Below are 15,317 nucleotides of genomic sequence, written 5' to 3'. Positions count from 1 at the left end.
AACGTTAACCCCTTTACTTAGCTTTACTTTTAATAAATTCAAATAAAATGTTTAAACTACAAATTCTTAAAAATTCTAAATATTTTACTAAAAATTATTAACAATTGTTACAAAAATTACATACATATCTACATATGTACATATATAAAAACCGTAACCAAGTTAAAATAAAAAGGCATTCAAGACAGCGAATGCAAAATTTTAAAATCGTCAAATATACAATTTACATAACCATTATAAATATCAATTTTTTGACATATTGATCTACTCTACTTTTATAAATTCCAAATGACCATCATCCATGTTTGACAGTGTATAGCCGCCGCCGAAACACTCCAACATTTTCCAGCTCTTTTTCACGATCTTTAACAGCACTCTTTGAGCAGGCGCCAATTTTAAAAAGATTTAACTTTGAGTAGTTTCGAGTGTGATTTTGTTATCTTTGACTGTCGAAAATCCCGAAAACTCCACTGTGCGACGTGTGTACATATACAGCTTTTGCTTCAATTTTCTTCACTGAAGTAACGTTTTGTGCTATTTTTGTTGGTTGATCATTTTATTTTTAAACTAATTTTTATAGATTCCAACAAAAAGAAGTCGTGGAAACCAGCCAATCTTCTGGAGAATTGATTGTTTAATCGGATAAAATTATAGTTTTAGCGTTGAGACTCCTAACTAGCTAGCAACATCAAATAGAACATCAAAATCGAGGAATATGATTTAAGATACTGTGTATTTACGGTATATTTTTTTAAGTCGTGCGGTATATTTAATCGATAGGCCCTCTTTTCTGTTGGTCACACCGAACGCGCACGCCTGCTGATTCTGATTTTTTAAATAATAAATTTTGAATTTATTAATTAAAAGCGACTCGAAACCATGGCATCCATACTGCGGACGGGGAAACTGTTTCGCTACTTTGCGGGCTTCACCCGGAATGTGCTGGTCAACACGGTGCGCGAGAACGAGGCGAGCAATCTGCTGACAAGTGCACCATGCATATGCGGCCAGTTCCAGAGGTAAGTTCGGCGCCGGCGCCCATTACGCAATACCAAAGGAATTTCATGAAAATCTAAAAGAGAAGAGTTAAAGCAGCCCAAGGGGTAGCCGCAGGGGGTGGGATGTGCAGGACTCTTTGTGTATATTCATTGAAAATATATTTGTAAAATTGTTTACATAACCTCGCTCTGATGTCGAACATTCTCGTTTGTGTTTTTTCGTTTAACTCTTCAGTGGCTTTGCTACCAATGCCGCCGCCAAGTCCGAGTTGAGTCTTGATAAGCAGATTCGTCGCTTGGATCACGATGTGCGACGCATGGGCCGCATATCACGCAGGGATCTGGAGGAGATTCTCGATGAGATTCGCACACACCGCACGGCCACCAGCTCGCAGTCCCTGATGGTCATACGCTGCTGCGGCAACCTGGTGCCCGAGGAGCTGCCCGAGGTGCGCACAGCGCTGGTGCAGGAGATCTGGAAGACGCTGAACGCGCTCAATGTGCCCATGGACATCTCCCACTACAATGCGCTGCTGCGCGTCTACCTGGAGAACGAACATCCCTTTGCGCCCACCGATTTCCTAGCCGAGATCGAAGCCAAAGGCATCGAACCCAATCGCGTGACTTACCAGCGGCTGATTGCACGCTACTGCCAGCAGGGCGACATCGAGGGTGCCACCAGAATTCTGGAGTTTATGCGTGGAAAGAGTTTGCCGGTGAATGAGAATGTTTTCAACTCGCTGATCCTGGGACACTCACAGGTGAGGGGAGCCGAGGTATAGATATATTGATGCATATTTAAGCCCTCGTTTCCCTCCATAGGCCAACGATTTGGAATCTGCCAAGGGAATTCTCGCTGTGATGAAGCAAGCCGGCCTCGAGCCCAGCGCCGACACATATACGACGCTGCTGTGCGCCTTTGCGCGTCACGGAGATTTGACTGCACTGCAAGAGACACTCGTGGAGTGCGACCAAAAAGAGATTATTCTGCAGGACAAGGATCTGCTGGACACTGTGTACGCGCTGGCAGTGAATGGAAATGGCGACAAAGTCGCTGAGCTGCTCGGCAAGTTGCACATCTCCCCGGGCTTCAATCAGGATGCTGCCAATGTCATCTTGCGCCTCGTGAACAAAGGCCTCGAGGATGTGGGTATGCAGATCCTGCGCGTGATGCCACGTTCGAGTCGCGTGAATGGCGAACCCGTGGATGTGGGCGCCTTCTTCATACGTCAAATGGTGAAGGCCAATCGGCCCGTGGAGAAGATTTTGAGCATCTGCAAGACACTCCAGGCGGAGGGACTCAACCCCAAGGCTTTGTCCATTGCCACGGAGGCGGGCCTGACCAATGGCGTCGTGAACAACGCTCTGCCGCTGCTTAAAGAGATGAAGAACGCGGGTCTGCCCATCCGCCAGCATTACTTCTGGCCACTCATCTGCTCCGTGGAGTCGAATCAGGTGCTGGAGATCGTTCGTCGCATGCAGCAGGACTTTGCGGTGCTGCCCAACTCGGAGACGATTCGGGATTATGTGATACCCAGCCTGAAGGAGAAGAACTGGGAGCGTGTCATCACTGCTCTGCGGGATGCTGGTGTGTCCAACTCCACGGCTGTTACGTCTGCGGTCTATGCCGCTCTGGTCACGCATCAGATTGCAGATGCTGCCAAGATCATGGAACAAAACAGAGCCTACTATGTGCCGGTGCTGTTCAAGCAGCCGCTGATTCTCGCTCTCAGCCACACGAATGATTATTCCGCGTTCATCCGCTGCTTGCGACAGATCCACGAGGGACTGCAGCAGCGCAGCGCAGGCAAAGAGGAGGAAGCCGAACAGGTGGAGGGAGCAGAGAAAGCCACACCCGATGTGGTCGGTGGCTTTGTGCAGGAGGCAAGCAATTACTTCCATCGCGATCGTGTGGCCACGCTGGAGAAGATCCTTCAGGGACTGGTCAAGCAGGGCCTGTCCATTAGCAGCGCCAGAGCCACGCAGTTGTCGGAGCAGCTGGGCGCTGAAATGACGCCAAAGCTTGCCGAATTATTGGGCAAACTGAGCTCCGGTGAGCTGGAGCCAACGCCACTGCCAAGCAGCGGCAAGCGAGCGCTGGTGTCGCTCTCCATCGAAGGTGAGTGAATGAAACTTGTAGCTGTTTCCCCCCTCTAATCCCTCTGAAATCTCCCCCACAGAACTCGAACGCTTCATTGTCAATGTGGAGGCCAAGGGCGAGAATGCAAACAACATTAAGAGGCAGCTGCTGAATGCCTGTTTCCGCGCACAAAACATTGAAAAGACGCTGCAGGTGATCGAAAAACTCAACACGGAACAGTACCAGATCCCATTGGGCATCCATGCGCAGCTGGTGGATCTCTACACGCACCACAAACGCAGCTCTGACGCGCTCGATGTCTACACGAAGCTGCGTGCCAAGGAGCCCACGTTCCAGCTGGATAACCTGAAGACGGTGCACCTGGTGGATCTGCTGCTGCAGGAGGAACGTGTGGAGGAGGCATACAAGCTGCTGCAGGAGAACAAAAAGGATGCACCCGTCGCGGAGAGTGAGGGCAGCTTCAACTACGTGAGCACCGTGTGGCGTGTGCTCAATGCCATCGCTGAGGCTGGGCAGCCCGAGAAGCTGCGTCGCCTGTTCGATGCGCTGCTGGCTGACAATTATATTGTGCCCACAAATGTGCTGCTGGGGCCGCTGATCAAGGTCCACCTGATCAAGGATGACATACCCAAGGCCATTGAAACCTTCGAGGAGATTTGCCACAAGTACAAGGTGACGCCCTGGAAGAACGAGCTCTCGTGCCGCCTCATCCAGAAGGAGGATGCCGCCAATCTGCAGCGTCTCACCGATCTGAGCACGGGCATCCACGGCGAGGTCAACAGTTTGTACGATTTAGTGTTCTCCTTCGTGGAATGCGGACGCGTGCGTCAGGCGCGAAAGATCCTCGAGACACCTGGACTGCGCACACGCCCGCAGAGGATCAGCAGCGCCTGCGATCGCTATCGGAATGAGGGTTTGCTGCAGCCCCTTGAGGGTTTGATTGAGGCCACCAAAGACCTCGGACATATTGATCGCAATAAGATTTATTACACGCTGCTGCTGAGCTACGACAAGGCGGATGAGGCGGAGAAGGCGCTGGGATTGTGGACCAAAATGCAGGAGGAGATGCTCACACCCACAGATGCTTTCCTGCTGAAACTGGCGGAGATTCTGCGCCGCAAGAACATCGATGTGCCATTTGTGGTGCCCGAAACGCAGCAGCAAACGCGAAGGAACAGAGCGGCTAAGACAGACACACCCAAGGAGGAGACCGCTGTCAAGAAGGAGCAACCCGCTGTCAAGAAGGAACAGCCAGCTAAGGCAGAGACCACCGTGCGTCCCATCTCCCACAAGGCGGGCTTCCGCAAGGCGCTGCTCGCCAACGATCCCGATGCTGCCATCAGCCACAAGCAGAGCCTGGCAGCCAGCGACAAAGTCAACGTGCTGGACACCTCGCGACTCATTGAGCTGCTGGTGCGCGACGATCGCCTCACAGAGGCCACCAAATACGTGGAGGAGCTGCTCGCCGATGGCCTGCATCCGCAGGTGAAGGTTTTCCGCTTTTACCTGAACAAAATTGCCGCTGCGGCGGATCTGCAAACTCTGGAGAAGATTGGCAAGCAGCTGAATGAGGAGCAGAAGCGTTTGGTCTCCTTCGACAATCGTTACTGTCATGCCAACATTGTGGCCGGCAAGACGGAGCCGTTCCTCAAGCAATTGAGCGCAGAGATTGACAGCGCGAAGACCCCCGAGGAGGCGGCCAAGCAGGCGGAGAAGTTCCCACGCGGTGGAGCTGTGGGCATACTCAACAAGCATCCCGAATTGGTGCCGCAATGTAAGTGGAGATCCTCGAGGGTGACTTATTTTTAAACGTTTCTTTTCCCCTTTTCTGCAGATCAATCGCTGGCGGAGAAATTCGCCGCGCACAACCAACTGGGACCGATGAATGTCCTGTGGATGCATTTGATATCCAGCGGACAGGAGGCCGCCTCCAAGGAGATCTGGGACAAGCATTTGTCGCAGCTGCCGCGTCTCATGTTCCAGCGTGTGCTGCAGACGGCGCGCGAGCAGCAGGACGAGAAGCTGGCCACGTCCGTCATCTCGCAGCTGAGGGATAGCAAAATATCGGAGGGAGCCATAGGCAATGCCTACTCCTGCCTGATTGACATACAAACGACCAAGGGCAAACACGACAAAGCACTCGATGTGCTGGCCAATGCCGTAAAGGATGTTTCCCTGGAGAACATAAATCGCACGGCGCTGCTGCGGCTCAAACAGGCTGTGGAGGATAATGATCAGAAGTTCCCCTATTCGATACCCGAGAAGCGTTTATCCAAGGCTGATTCTTCCTCGTCCTCATCCTCCTCGTCGGACAGCAGCGACGATGATGTCTCACCGAAGATCCCCGAAACAGTGCCACCAAAACCAGGAAAGGAATAAAATCTAGACTTGGGTGCGATTCGGGGTAGCAGCCTTAAACTTTATTGTAATTAAATTTATATTTAAGTATTTACTATGGATAATACTGATGATTGTAAACTAAACAAAAATACATTTAGTTTTCGTTGTTGCAAGTCCGTTTTAAGTTCAATTTGCTCAATTTCAAATAATTTCAGTGGCGCCAATGAGCAGATGGTTTTTTTTGTGAACTAGCCACGGAACCATACAGCGGAGCTGGAACCATCACGCGGAACCACTTGTATGTCTCCACATTTGTCGTTAATTATATCAACATTTTTTTGTCAATAGCCTATCAAAAATAACAAATCTTGTAGAAAATTAATTTAGGTATTAGATAAACTAACATGCAAAGTGCAGAGAGATCCACTTAGCTAGTAATATTAAGTTAAAAATCACAGTGGAACATTATGATTTACAGCATGCACAGGGAACGATTAACCCTTTGTTGACTATTGGTTATTAAATATACGCACGATTAATAGGGCACTTGAACAATTTCAGCTCAGATCAGGTGAAAGATATCAGTGTCAGTAGAAAAAAAGAATGGTTTTATAAGATAAATATGCACACATAATTTTCCTCAGTAAATACCTCCTTAAATACAGCGGCCTTAAGTCGGTTAAGTCTGATTTTCTCCCCTGTATATTTACGGTATATTGTGATATTGAGCAGGTATATTTTGGTATATTCCTGCGGGCCAGTCGTTATATTTTATCGATAAATTCGCGGTCACACTGTTGCCAACGTTTTGCCTGTCAAATAAAAATTTTCACAGAAGTAGTTTTTCCACTGCAATTCAGAATAGAATCAAGGCCCACACTTAACATGGGCGAAAGTGATGCAGAAAGTGACTCGAGCAGTGGCTCCAGCAGCAGCAGTGGCTCCTCGAGCAGCTCATCCAGCAGCGGCGGCAGCGGCAGTGGCACCAAAAGTGATGCTGGCAGCCGTAGCCGCAGTCGTCGTACCAGCGGGCAGGAGGAGGAAGAGCAAGAAGAAGAATTGCAACAGAAGAAGAAGAAGGTGAAAGATGTGACGCCGGTAGCAAAGGAGGAGAAGCCGCCAGCAGAGAAGGAGGAGGCAGCTCCACCACGAGAAAAAGATGTGGAAAAGAAAGAGCCACAAAAAGTGGAGCCACAGCAGCAGCAGCAGAAAACCGCAGCAGAGCAGCCGGAAAAACAAGCAAATATTGACACTGCCACAGCTGCTGTCGCTGCTGCTGCTGCTGTTGACACGTCTGTACAGGCAGAGGCACCGCCAGCAGAGCAAGAAGAGAGAGAAGAGGAAGCTAAAACAAAATCAAGTGAAGCGGAAACAGTAACCGAAACAGCTGCTGCCCCGCAACAACCTTTGGAAGCCGCTGACGCCGCCGCCTCAACTGTGACTAATTCCGAAGAGAAACCGCAGGCGGAAACTGATAAAGATCATTCCGTGACCACCAATGGAGAGGACAAAGTGGCAGCAGTAGAAGCAGCAGCTGCCAGTCCATCGAATCACATTGAAGAGGGCGAAATAACTGAAGTAAGTATTGATCATACACAAATGTACACCACAAGAAACTCAAGGCAAACCCTGCCATTCCTTACTCCCCCCCAGAAGGACGATGATGATGTTGTGCCGCCTGCAGCTGTGCCCAAGCAGCCGCTAGCCAGCGAAGTGCGCAAACGTAGCCGCAGCGGTGATGAAAATTCGCGCAACCGGCGACGCAGCTCCAGCCGCAGTCGTTCGCCGCGTAACCGCAACCGTCCGCGTCGCACACGGACCCGCACACGCAGTCGCAGCAAAAGTCCCAAGCGTCGCCGTTCCTGCTCCTTGGAGCGCAGACGTCGCGAGCGCCAGAAGCGCCACGAGGAGCGCGACAAACGCGATGAGGTGCGAGCCAGAGAGCGCGAGGATCGTCGGCGCAAGGAAAAGTCACGCAGCACTCGGCGGGATGACTCCCGAGAGCGCTCCCGGCGTAGATCCAGCGACAAGCGACGCTCCAGCGACAAGCGGCGCTCCAGCTCGAGTGGCGGCTCCAAGAGGGCGGCATCCGCCATCGCAGACAACTCCACGGTCACAAATCCCACGGCCAAGATCACCGAACGCCAGCGTCGCACCGTGGATGTGCTGACCTCGCGCACGGGCGGCGCCTACATACCGCCAGCGAAGCTGCGACTGCTGCAGGAGGGCATCACAGACAAGGCATCGGCTGCGTATCAGCGCATCGCCTGGGAGGCGCTCAAGAAGTCAATTCACGGCTACATCAACAAGGTGAATGTCACGAATATTGCCATCATCACGCGCGAATTGCTGCGCGAGAATATTGTGCGTGGCCGGGGACTGCTCTCGAGGAGCATCATCCAAGCGCAGGCTGCCTCGCCCACGTTCACGCACGTCTATGCCGCACTGGTGGCGATTATTAATTCGAAATTCCCGAACATCGGGGAGCTGCTGCTGAAGCGTTTGGTCATACAGTTTCGTCGCGCATTTCGGCGGAATGACAAGCTCGTCTGCATGTCCTCCACTCGGTTCATTGCTCATCTGGTGAATCAGCGCGTGGCGCATGAGATTTTGGCACTGGAAATTCTCACGCTGCTGGTGGAGACGCCCACCGATGACAGCGTGGAGGTGGCCATTTCGTTCCTCAAGGAGTGCGGCATGAAGCTCACGGAGGTCTCATCCAAGGGCATTGGCGCGATCTTTGAGATGCTGCGGAACATCCTGCACGAGGGCAAGCTGGACAAGCGCGTGCAGTACATGATTGAGGTGCTGTTTCAGGTGCGCAAGGATGGCTTCAAGGATCATCTGGCGATTGTCTCCGAGCTGGAGCTGGTGGAAGAGGATGAGCAGTTTACGCATTTGATGATGCTGGATGAGGCCACCGAAACGGAGGATATATTGAGTGAGTAAAGGCAGGGAAAACCAAGCTAATACCTGACTTATACCTGTGCCCATAATCTCCTTTCAGATGTCTTCAAATTCGATGAAAACTTTGCCGAGAACGAGGAAAAATACAAAGGGCTGAGTGCGGAAATACTTGGCAGCGATGATGGCAGCGGTTCGGGCTCTGGCTCGGGCTCCGACTCCGACAGCGATTCGGATGGGGAGGCCAACTCCGATGCTGAGAAGAAAACCGATGCCGGCGATATTATAGACAACACAGAAACGAATCTGATTGCCCTGCGGCGCACCATTTATCTGACGATCAACTCCAGTTTGGACTACGAGGAGTGCGCCCACAAGCTGATGAAAATGGAACTGAAGCCCGGGCAGGAGGTGGAGCTGTGTCACATGTTCCTCGATTGCTGTGCCGAGCAGCGCACCTACGAGAAGTTCTATGGCCTGTTGGCCCAACGTTTCTGCAACATAAATCGCATGTACATACCGCCCTTCGAGGAGATCTTCAAGGACACGTACCAGACAACGCATCGCCTGGACACGAATCGTTTGCGGAATGTCAGCAAGTTCTTTGCCCATTTGCTCTTCACGGATTCCATCAGCTGGGATGTGCTGGACTGTGTGCTGCTAAACGAGGATGATACCACCTCCTCGAGTCGCATTTTCATCAAGATTTTGTTCCAGGAACTCGCGGAATACATGGGCCTGAGCAAACTCAACTCCAAGCTCAAGGAGGAGGTGCTGGTGGAGAGTCTGGCGGGACTCTTTCCCAAGGATAATCCACGCAACACGCGCTTCTCCATTAACTTCTTCACGTCCATTGGTTTGGGTGGCTTGACCGATGATCTGCGACGTTTCCTGAAGACAGCGCCCAAGGCAGTGCCCGCCATCAATTCAGAGCTGCTGCTGGCCACGGGCGGCAATCCTTTCCGTGAGCCAGGAACAGCGCCGGATGCAGCGGTAGCAGCAGCGCCCATTGCCGTGGGCAGCTCCTCCGACGGTTCCTCTTCGAGTTCCAGCAGCAGTTCCAGCGATGATGAGGAGCAAAAGTCAAGCACCAGCGACGAGGACAGCGACAGCGAGTCCTCCAGCTCCGAGTCGGAGCCACAGCGCAAGCGCAAAAGCAAGGAAAAACGCAAGAAGAAGCCCAAAAAGCAACGCAAATTGGAGCTCAAAAAGTCCAAGGACAAAAAAGATAAAAAGAAAAAGTCCAAAAAGGAAAAGGACAAAGAGCGGGAAAAGGAACGCGAGCGCGAGGAGAAAAAGAAACGCGAAAAGGAGAAGAAAAAGGCCGACAAAAAGAAGTCAAAACGCAAGCGGAAGCATCAGCACGAGAGCTCCAGCTCGAGCAGCAGCAGCAGCTCCGAGGCGGCCAGCTCCACATCATCCTCATCCAGCAGCGACGAGGAGGACAGCGATGGCCAGCCGCCGCCAAAGGTACAGCGCCAGGAGCAGGGCGGCCACAACCACAACAACAGCAGCAACAAATTCAAAGGCCGCAGGGACGAGAGCGATGGCTTCAATCTGGAGGGACCACCAATGGTACGTGAACAGGAGCGTCAGTCGCATCATCAACTGAATGGCAATGGCTCCAGAAAGCGGGAGCCATCATACCCCTCCGCACACGAAAGACAGCCGGAGCGACGCGGCGAACGTGAGGCGCCTCGTGGAGATTCGCGTGGACTTCGTGGAGAGTCCCGTGGACGTCGTGGAGACTCTCGTGGACGCCTTGGAGACTCGCGTGGTCGTCGTGGAGACTCCCGTGGACGCCTTGGAGACTCTGTAGGTCGCCGTGGAGACTCAAAAGGACGTCGTGGAGAGTCCCATGGCCGTCGCATCGAGAGAGTAGAACCCCGTAGCGGCCGCAATGGCAGTGAACGTGACAGAGACCGTGATCAGGAAAAGAAACGTGAACGTGAACGCGATCGCGAACATCGTGACAAGCGTGACCGTGATCGTGAACAGCCGCGAAATCGTGAACGTTCCCGTGAGCAGGAGCGCAGCAGCCGAAAAGAACTCGAACGCAGCGCCCACAAGCGTGTGTCCAAGGGCCGTGGATAGTTTGATGATAATATCTCTAGACTGTAAAACGACAAAAAAAATTCACCCCACATGCAAATATTTTTTATTTAAATATTTTTATGAAAACTGTGTACAAAGAAAACCGCATCCAAGCTAAAACGATTGTAAATGGACTGCAAAAATAAACCAATTTTATTACACGATATCTTCGCTCTTTCCTTTTCTCGCTGTTAAATTAATTAAAATAAACTTAAAATTCGTGGTGAAGATGGCCGCAGTCAACGGCTACGCCACTGCTGCCCAAGGCGAACGTCGATAGCGCACAGCTGTTGCACCCCAGTCTGAGCGTCTCTGAAATCCGCGTCAAAGCAACGCTGATTCAGGGTTGCCACACGCGCAGCCCAAGTGCCCAAAATTTTGGGCTGGCAACTCCCTTTTCGCATAAGTGTCGTCTGGCGTGAACACGCGGATTTCACTTGGTGGATTTTCAAATTGATAAATAAGGTAATTATGAGTGCCATCCGATGAAATAAATATGCGGCAAATGCTAATGAATGTACTCCAAACATTATGCAGCTGAAAACAAAATGACCAAGAAGCGCCGTAACGGAGGGCGGAACAAGCACAATCGCGGCCATGTGAAGCCCGTGCGCTGCACCAACTGTGCCCGCTGTGTGCCCAAGGATAAGGCCATCAAGAAGTTCGTCATCCGCAACATTGTGGAGGCGGCCGCTGTGCGCGACATCACCGAGGCCAGCATCTGGGACTCGTACGTGCTGCCCAAACTCTACGCCAAATTGCATTACTGCGTCTCGTGCGCAATTCACTCCAAGGTGGTGCGCAATCGTTCCCGCGAGGCACGTCGCATCCGTACGCCGCCACTCCGTTCCTTCCCCAAGGACATGGCCCGCAACAACCAGAATAGGAAGTAAATTTCAACTCTTTTCATCTTAACTGGAGGAACTTGGATGCTTATGGCGTGCGGCTACACACCAACAACAACAACAGCAGCGGCAGCAACAGCAATTAATCAACTAGAATCCATCAGCTGTATAAACTAGAACAAGTTTTCGATATGGTGGCACTGGTCTAACCGGCGAGAAGCAGACGAAATATAAGCATCCAGTTTTTACATTACACCCCCGAATATCAAATTTTCAGAGGTTTTTACGTGGGAGAGTGGAGACAGTCGACAGTCTCATGTGTGGCAGCAGGCACATCCATCAGCGGGCAGCAGGCAGGCAGCATCACTTGTTTCCTGAACGGATGCGCGGCGTAGTCAGTCGTCTGTGATATCTCATTTCCGGCACCTGTTTCCCCATACGTTCCAAGTGGAGCACAGCAGAATGCGCAGCAGTTTTCATTTCATTACTTTCTGGCGATTGTTATTCCTTCGTTTAAGCCTTTAAATGGTGATTTTGTGCTTGAAGTTTGCAGAGTTTTGGCAGCAAGTGAGAATTTGTGCGAGCAATGAACTCCGGCCCTTGCACTTTTACGTTATAGTCGCTGAGCGGAGATTTCTTTGCTGAACTAAAGCAACATTTAGACGCCTCTAGAAGGCTGAACTAATTCCCAGTTTAAAATGTAAATACTTCATGCCATTATTGGTTGCATCCATCTATTTTTCATACTCTAATAGTTAATTATCTAAATTTACTTGCATTTTGCCATTTCTGCTCCGAATTGGCGGGAATTTTGTGATGTGCCGCCAAATTTTCCAACTCTTGCTGCAAAAGACTCTAAGATGGAAGCAATTGTGCAACAAATCTGCCCTGCAATTCTTATAAGAAAAAATGCATCAGATAGGTCGGGTAAACCGGCTTATGTGGCATCAAGACGTCTTTGTTTCGGGCTAAATTGTATTTGTAGACTGCGGGGAAAAAAACAGAAACAAAAACAAAGTGCATGTAGCAAAAATGTAGGGCAGCATAGTACTGGAAACGGCCGCCAATAAATTCTGAGCTTGACGTGGCGCCACTGTAGCGTCTAAGAAATACGTGTACATTGCATGTAGACTAGTTGTATAGGTGCGTGTGTGCCCTAAATAGCATTAATTGACATAAATTCTTTAGCCAACTGGAGGACAGATAATATAATTAGGAATATATCAAATTCTGAATAATTACGCTGAATGAATGGTTGCCTAGTGGCTGTGGTGCGACTGTGAGAAGTAAATATAGGCGACACTGTGCATGTAAAAAGTTATGTACATACATATAACAAATGTACATGTATATAGTTGTAGTCAGACATAGGAGACACGACTTAAATTGTACCCTTTAAACACATTTTGTAACAGATACAGCAAAAAGTTGCGGGAAAACCCGTGTTGTAACAGAAACAATCCCCAAACAATATTTGATTATAGGTCTGCCTCTGCATGCTGATGATTTGCAAGAAGATTTACCAAACTATTTTTCATTGTGCATTGCTGGTACAAACAAAGAAATGGTTTGAGTTTTAGCTAATAAACGAATTTTAATGGGTTAACTTTCAACCAAAATATGCTTGGACCTAGCCTGTCCTCCCGCATACCCATTCAACTCAATTAGTTACAGGGCATGCCCACGCCATGCTGTTTTTTGTTTTGTTGGCATAAATTACACAGACGTGAGCGCAAAGGCAAATGAGAGTTTGGAGAAGTGTGGGCTGTTGGATCAGGGACCCACTCAATGGGGGTCACATGCGTGTGTGTGTGTGCGCGCACTTCCTCTTCCTGTTCACCCCTTCTTGCCCATTCCCTTTTTTCTTGGAGCCTTCGAGGAGTTTCTTGTTTTTTTGCTTCTTTTTCGCTTGTTCAGCAGCAGCAGTGTGGCTGTGACAGTGCCAGGCCAGCCCAGGCGTTGGGGCTGAATTATTGTTTTCGTTTTGCTGTGCAAATAAAACGTAGACACACTCGTAAGCAGCAGCAGCCGTTGATCATTTAGCATAAATTAAATGGAATTCACAAAAGGCTGAAACAAAGGGTCACACAAGGGTTAATGAAAGTTATGACGGAGGAGAAGGAGAATGAAAAAGAGAGAGAGAGAGAGAACGCGCGCACAGATGAAGGAAAAACAGACTATATTCAACAACCGACAATTTTTTGATGCATTCGCCATAAGTAGCAACATTTAATCCACATCATCGAGTATATCCGCCACAAGTATCACCATTTAATCCACTTTATCGAGCACATTATCCTTTTTTTTTCTCATGCTTCAATTCCAGGGTGGACACCGCGCAGCTTCCCCTCGTAGACGCCCGAGTAGACATCGCTCCAGAGATGCGACAGCGGCGGCTCGTTATCTTTGCGTGCCGCACGTGTGGCCACCTCCAATTCGAGTCGCGCCACCTGACTGATCTCTTGCAGCTCGTCCGCCGTGAGTATTTGCTGCTTCAGGCAGAGTGCACCGAAGCCCTGAATCGGATCGTGTTGCTGGCGCACCTTTTGGATCTCCTCGCGTGTGCGGTAACTGGTGCCTGGATCGGACATTGAGTGTCCGCCATAGCGATACGTGCACAGCTCCAGTAGGATGGGACCTTCTGTCTGCGCGTATTTGATGGCAAACTCCGTGGCACTGCGCACAGCCAAAACATCCTGGCCATCCACCCAGATGCCCGGCATCAGATCGCCGCGTGTGTAATAATTGACGTTCGCGGCTGCCCGCTTCGAGCTGGTGCCCATGCCATAGTTGTTGTTCTCGCAGACGAAGATCATTGGCAGCTTCCACAGCAGCGCCATGTTGAAGCACTCAAAGACCTGGCCCTGATTGGCGGCACCATCGCCGTAGAGCGCCAGACAGACGCCGCCGTCCTGCAGGTACTTGCTCGTGAGTGCCACGCCAGCGCCCAGGGACACCTGATCGCCGACAATCCCAGTGCCGCCATAGAAGTTCCGTCCGTACATGTGCATGGAGCCGCCCTTGCCGCCGGAACAGCCACTTCTACGACCCGTCAGCTCCGCCAGCACGCCGCGAGCGGACACACCCATCATGTAGGCCCAGCCGTGAACACGATAGCCGGTGATGAGCTTATCGGTGCTTCGCATAGCCGCTCGTATGCCCACGGCACAGGCCTCCTGCCCCATGTACAGGTGACAGAAACCGCGCACCAGCTGCTCCTTGTATAGCCTCGAGGCAGCCGACTCCAGCAACCGCACTGTCAACAGCTGGCGGTAGTACTCCATGGCCTGCGACTTCTTGATGGCTACCGCACGAGCGGGTCCTACATTGAGGCGGTGCAATTTGAAGTCCTTCGGCAGATACACCACACGATATTCGTCGCCAAGAGGCAGCTCCTGAGGCGATGCATTGGACATGGCTTGGCCTTGGCTGTCCACAGTTTCTTCGACACATGGCGCCAGAGGCTGAGCGGAGGAGCAGCGCAACAGCAGACGACTCACCAGACGGCTGGAAATTTTGCCTGCCAGAGTGAACATTTTTTAAACGATTATTTTCTATGTGAAAATAGTTTCGTTTGGAAAAGAGTCAAACGGATAAGGGAGAGGCTACTATTGATCAATCATTTAACCATAAAGTAGTGCTCCTAAGGGTTCTAAAAGATCAAACAGAAAGCCACTCAAAAATCTCTGACCATTGTCCGTTACTCTTCCCGCTATTGATATCGCCTTTGATGGCCCGACGCGCTTTACAAATAACCGCATAAATACGAGTGGATACAACAATATATTCTCCTTTTTTCATATTTTTTGCCATATTCACATTCATTTGAATTGCTCTTTCAATGGCTGTAACAGACACATGTACTATATACCTCAATTGTTTCACCATTCTATGGGGTTTCATTGGCGGCATGATAACCTTTTGCACTTGTCCCACTCACAATTGTCGCTTTGTCGCACTGTCTGTGCGCTCGCTCTATCGATTCCACTCTGCTCTAGCCTTTCATGCTATATTTTTACTTTAATTTCCGCTATA

General features: G+C 50.4%; 4 protein-coding genes across 5 annotated transcripts; 3 read left to right on the top strand and 1 right to left on the bottom strand.

Moving 5' to 3' along the window:
- The first annotated feature begins 792 nt into the window (after nt 1-792).
- On the top strand, nt 793-5,579 carry LOC117900486 (leucine-rich PPR motif-containing protein, mitochondrial). Its single transcript, XM_034810871.1, has 5 exons — nt 793-1,019; nt 1,234-1,759; nt 1,821-3,117; nt 3,179-4,873; nt 4,934-5,579. The coding sequence occupies exons 1-5, from the start codon at nt 880-882 to the stop codon at nt 5,476-5,478; spliced, it is 4,203 nt and encodes a 1,400-aa protein (XP_034666762.1). The 5' UTR covers nt 793-879; the 3' UTR covers nt 5,479-5,579.
- Nucleotides 5,580-6,223: 644 nt separating this feature from the next.
- On the top strand, nt 6,224-10,603 carry LOC117900488 (pre-mRNA-splicing factor CWC22 homolog). Of its 2 annotated transcripts, XM_034810875.1 has the most exons (4): nt 6,467-6,644; nt 6,965-7,017; nt 7,093-8,380; nt 8,447-10,603. In XM_034810875.1, the coding sequence occupies exons 1-4, from the start codon at nt 6,599-6,601 to the stop codon at nt 10,435-10,437; spliced, it is 3,378 nt and encodes a 1,125-aa protein (XP_034666766.1). In that variant the 5' UTR covers nt 6,467-6,598; the 3' UTR covers nt 10,438-10,603. The 2 variants fall into 2 exon arrangements, with proteins under 2 accessions (XP_034666764.1, XP_034666766.1); XM_034810873.1 differs by having other exon boundaries at nt 6,224-7,017.
- Nucleotides 10,604-10,756: 153 nt separating this feature from the next.
- LOC117900492 (40S ribosomal protein S26) lies at nt 10,757-11,545 on the top strand. Its single transcript, XM_034810883.1, has 2 exons — nt 10,757-10,902; nt 10,975-11,545. Exon 2 carries the CDS (start codon nt 10,986-10,988, stop codon nt 11,328-11,330), a length of 345 nt encoding a protein of 114 aa, XP_034666774.1. The 5' UTR covers nt 10,757-10,902; nt 10,975-10,985; the 3' UTR covers nt 11,331-11,545.
- A 1,899-nt stretch (nt 11,546-13,444) lies between these two features.
- Nucleotides 13,445-14,920, bottom strand: LOC117901817 (pyruvate dehydrogenase E1 component subunit alpha, mitochondrial-like). Its single transcript, XM_034812735.1, has one exon. It carries the CDS (start codon nt 14,816-14,818, stop codon nt 13,592-13,594), a length of 1,227 nt encoding a protein of 408 aa, XP_034668626.1. The 5' UTR covers nt 14,819-14,920; the 3' UTR covers nt 13,445-13,591.
- Nucleotides 14,921-15,317: the final 397 nt, after the last annotated feature.

Source organism: Drosophila subobscura, chromosome U (assembly GCF_008121235.1).
Source record: "Drosophila subobscura isolate 14011-0131.10 chromosome U, UCBerk_Dsub_1.0, whole genome shotgun sequence".
NCBI classification, from domain to species: domain Eukaryota; kingdom Metazoa; phylum Arthropoda; class Insecta; order Diptera; family Drosophilidae; genus Drosophila; species Drosophila subobscura.
The sequence above is the reverse complement of the archived record's forward strand: the minus strand, read 5'-3'. Positions and strand labels throughout refer to the sequence as shown.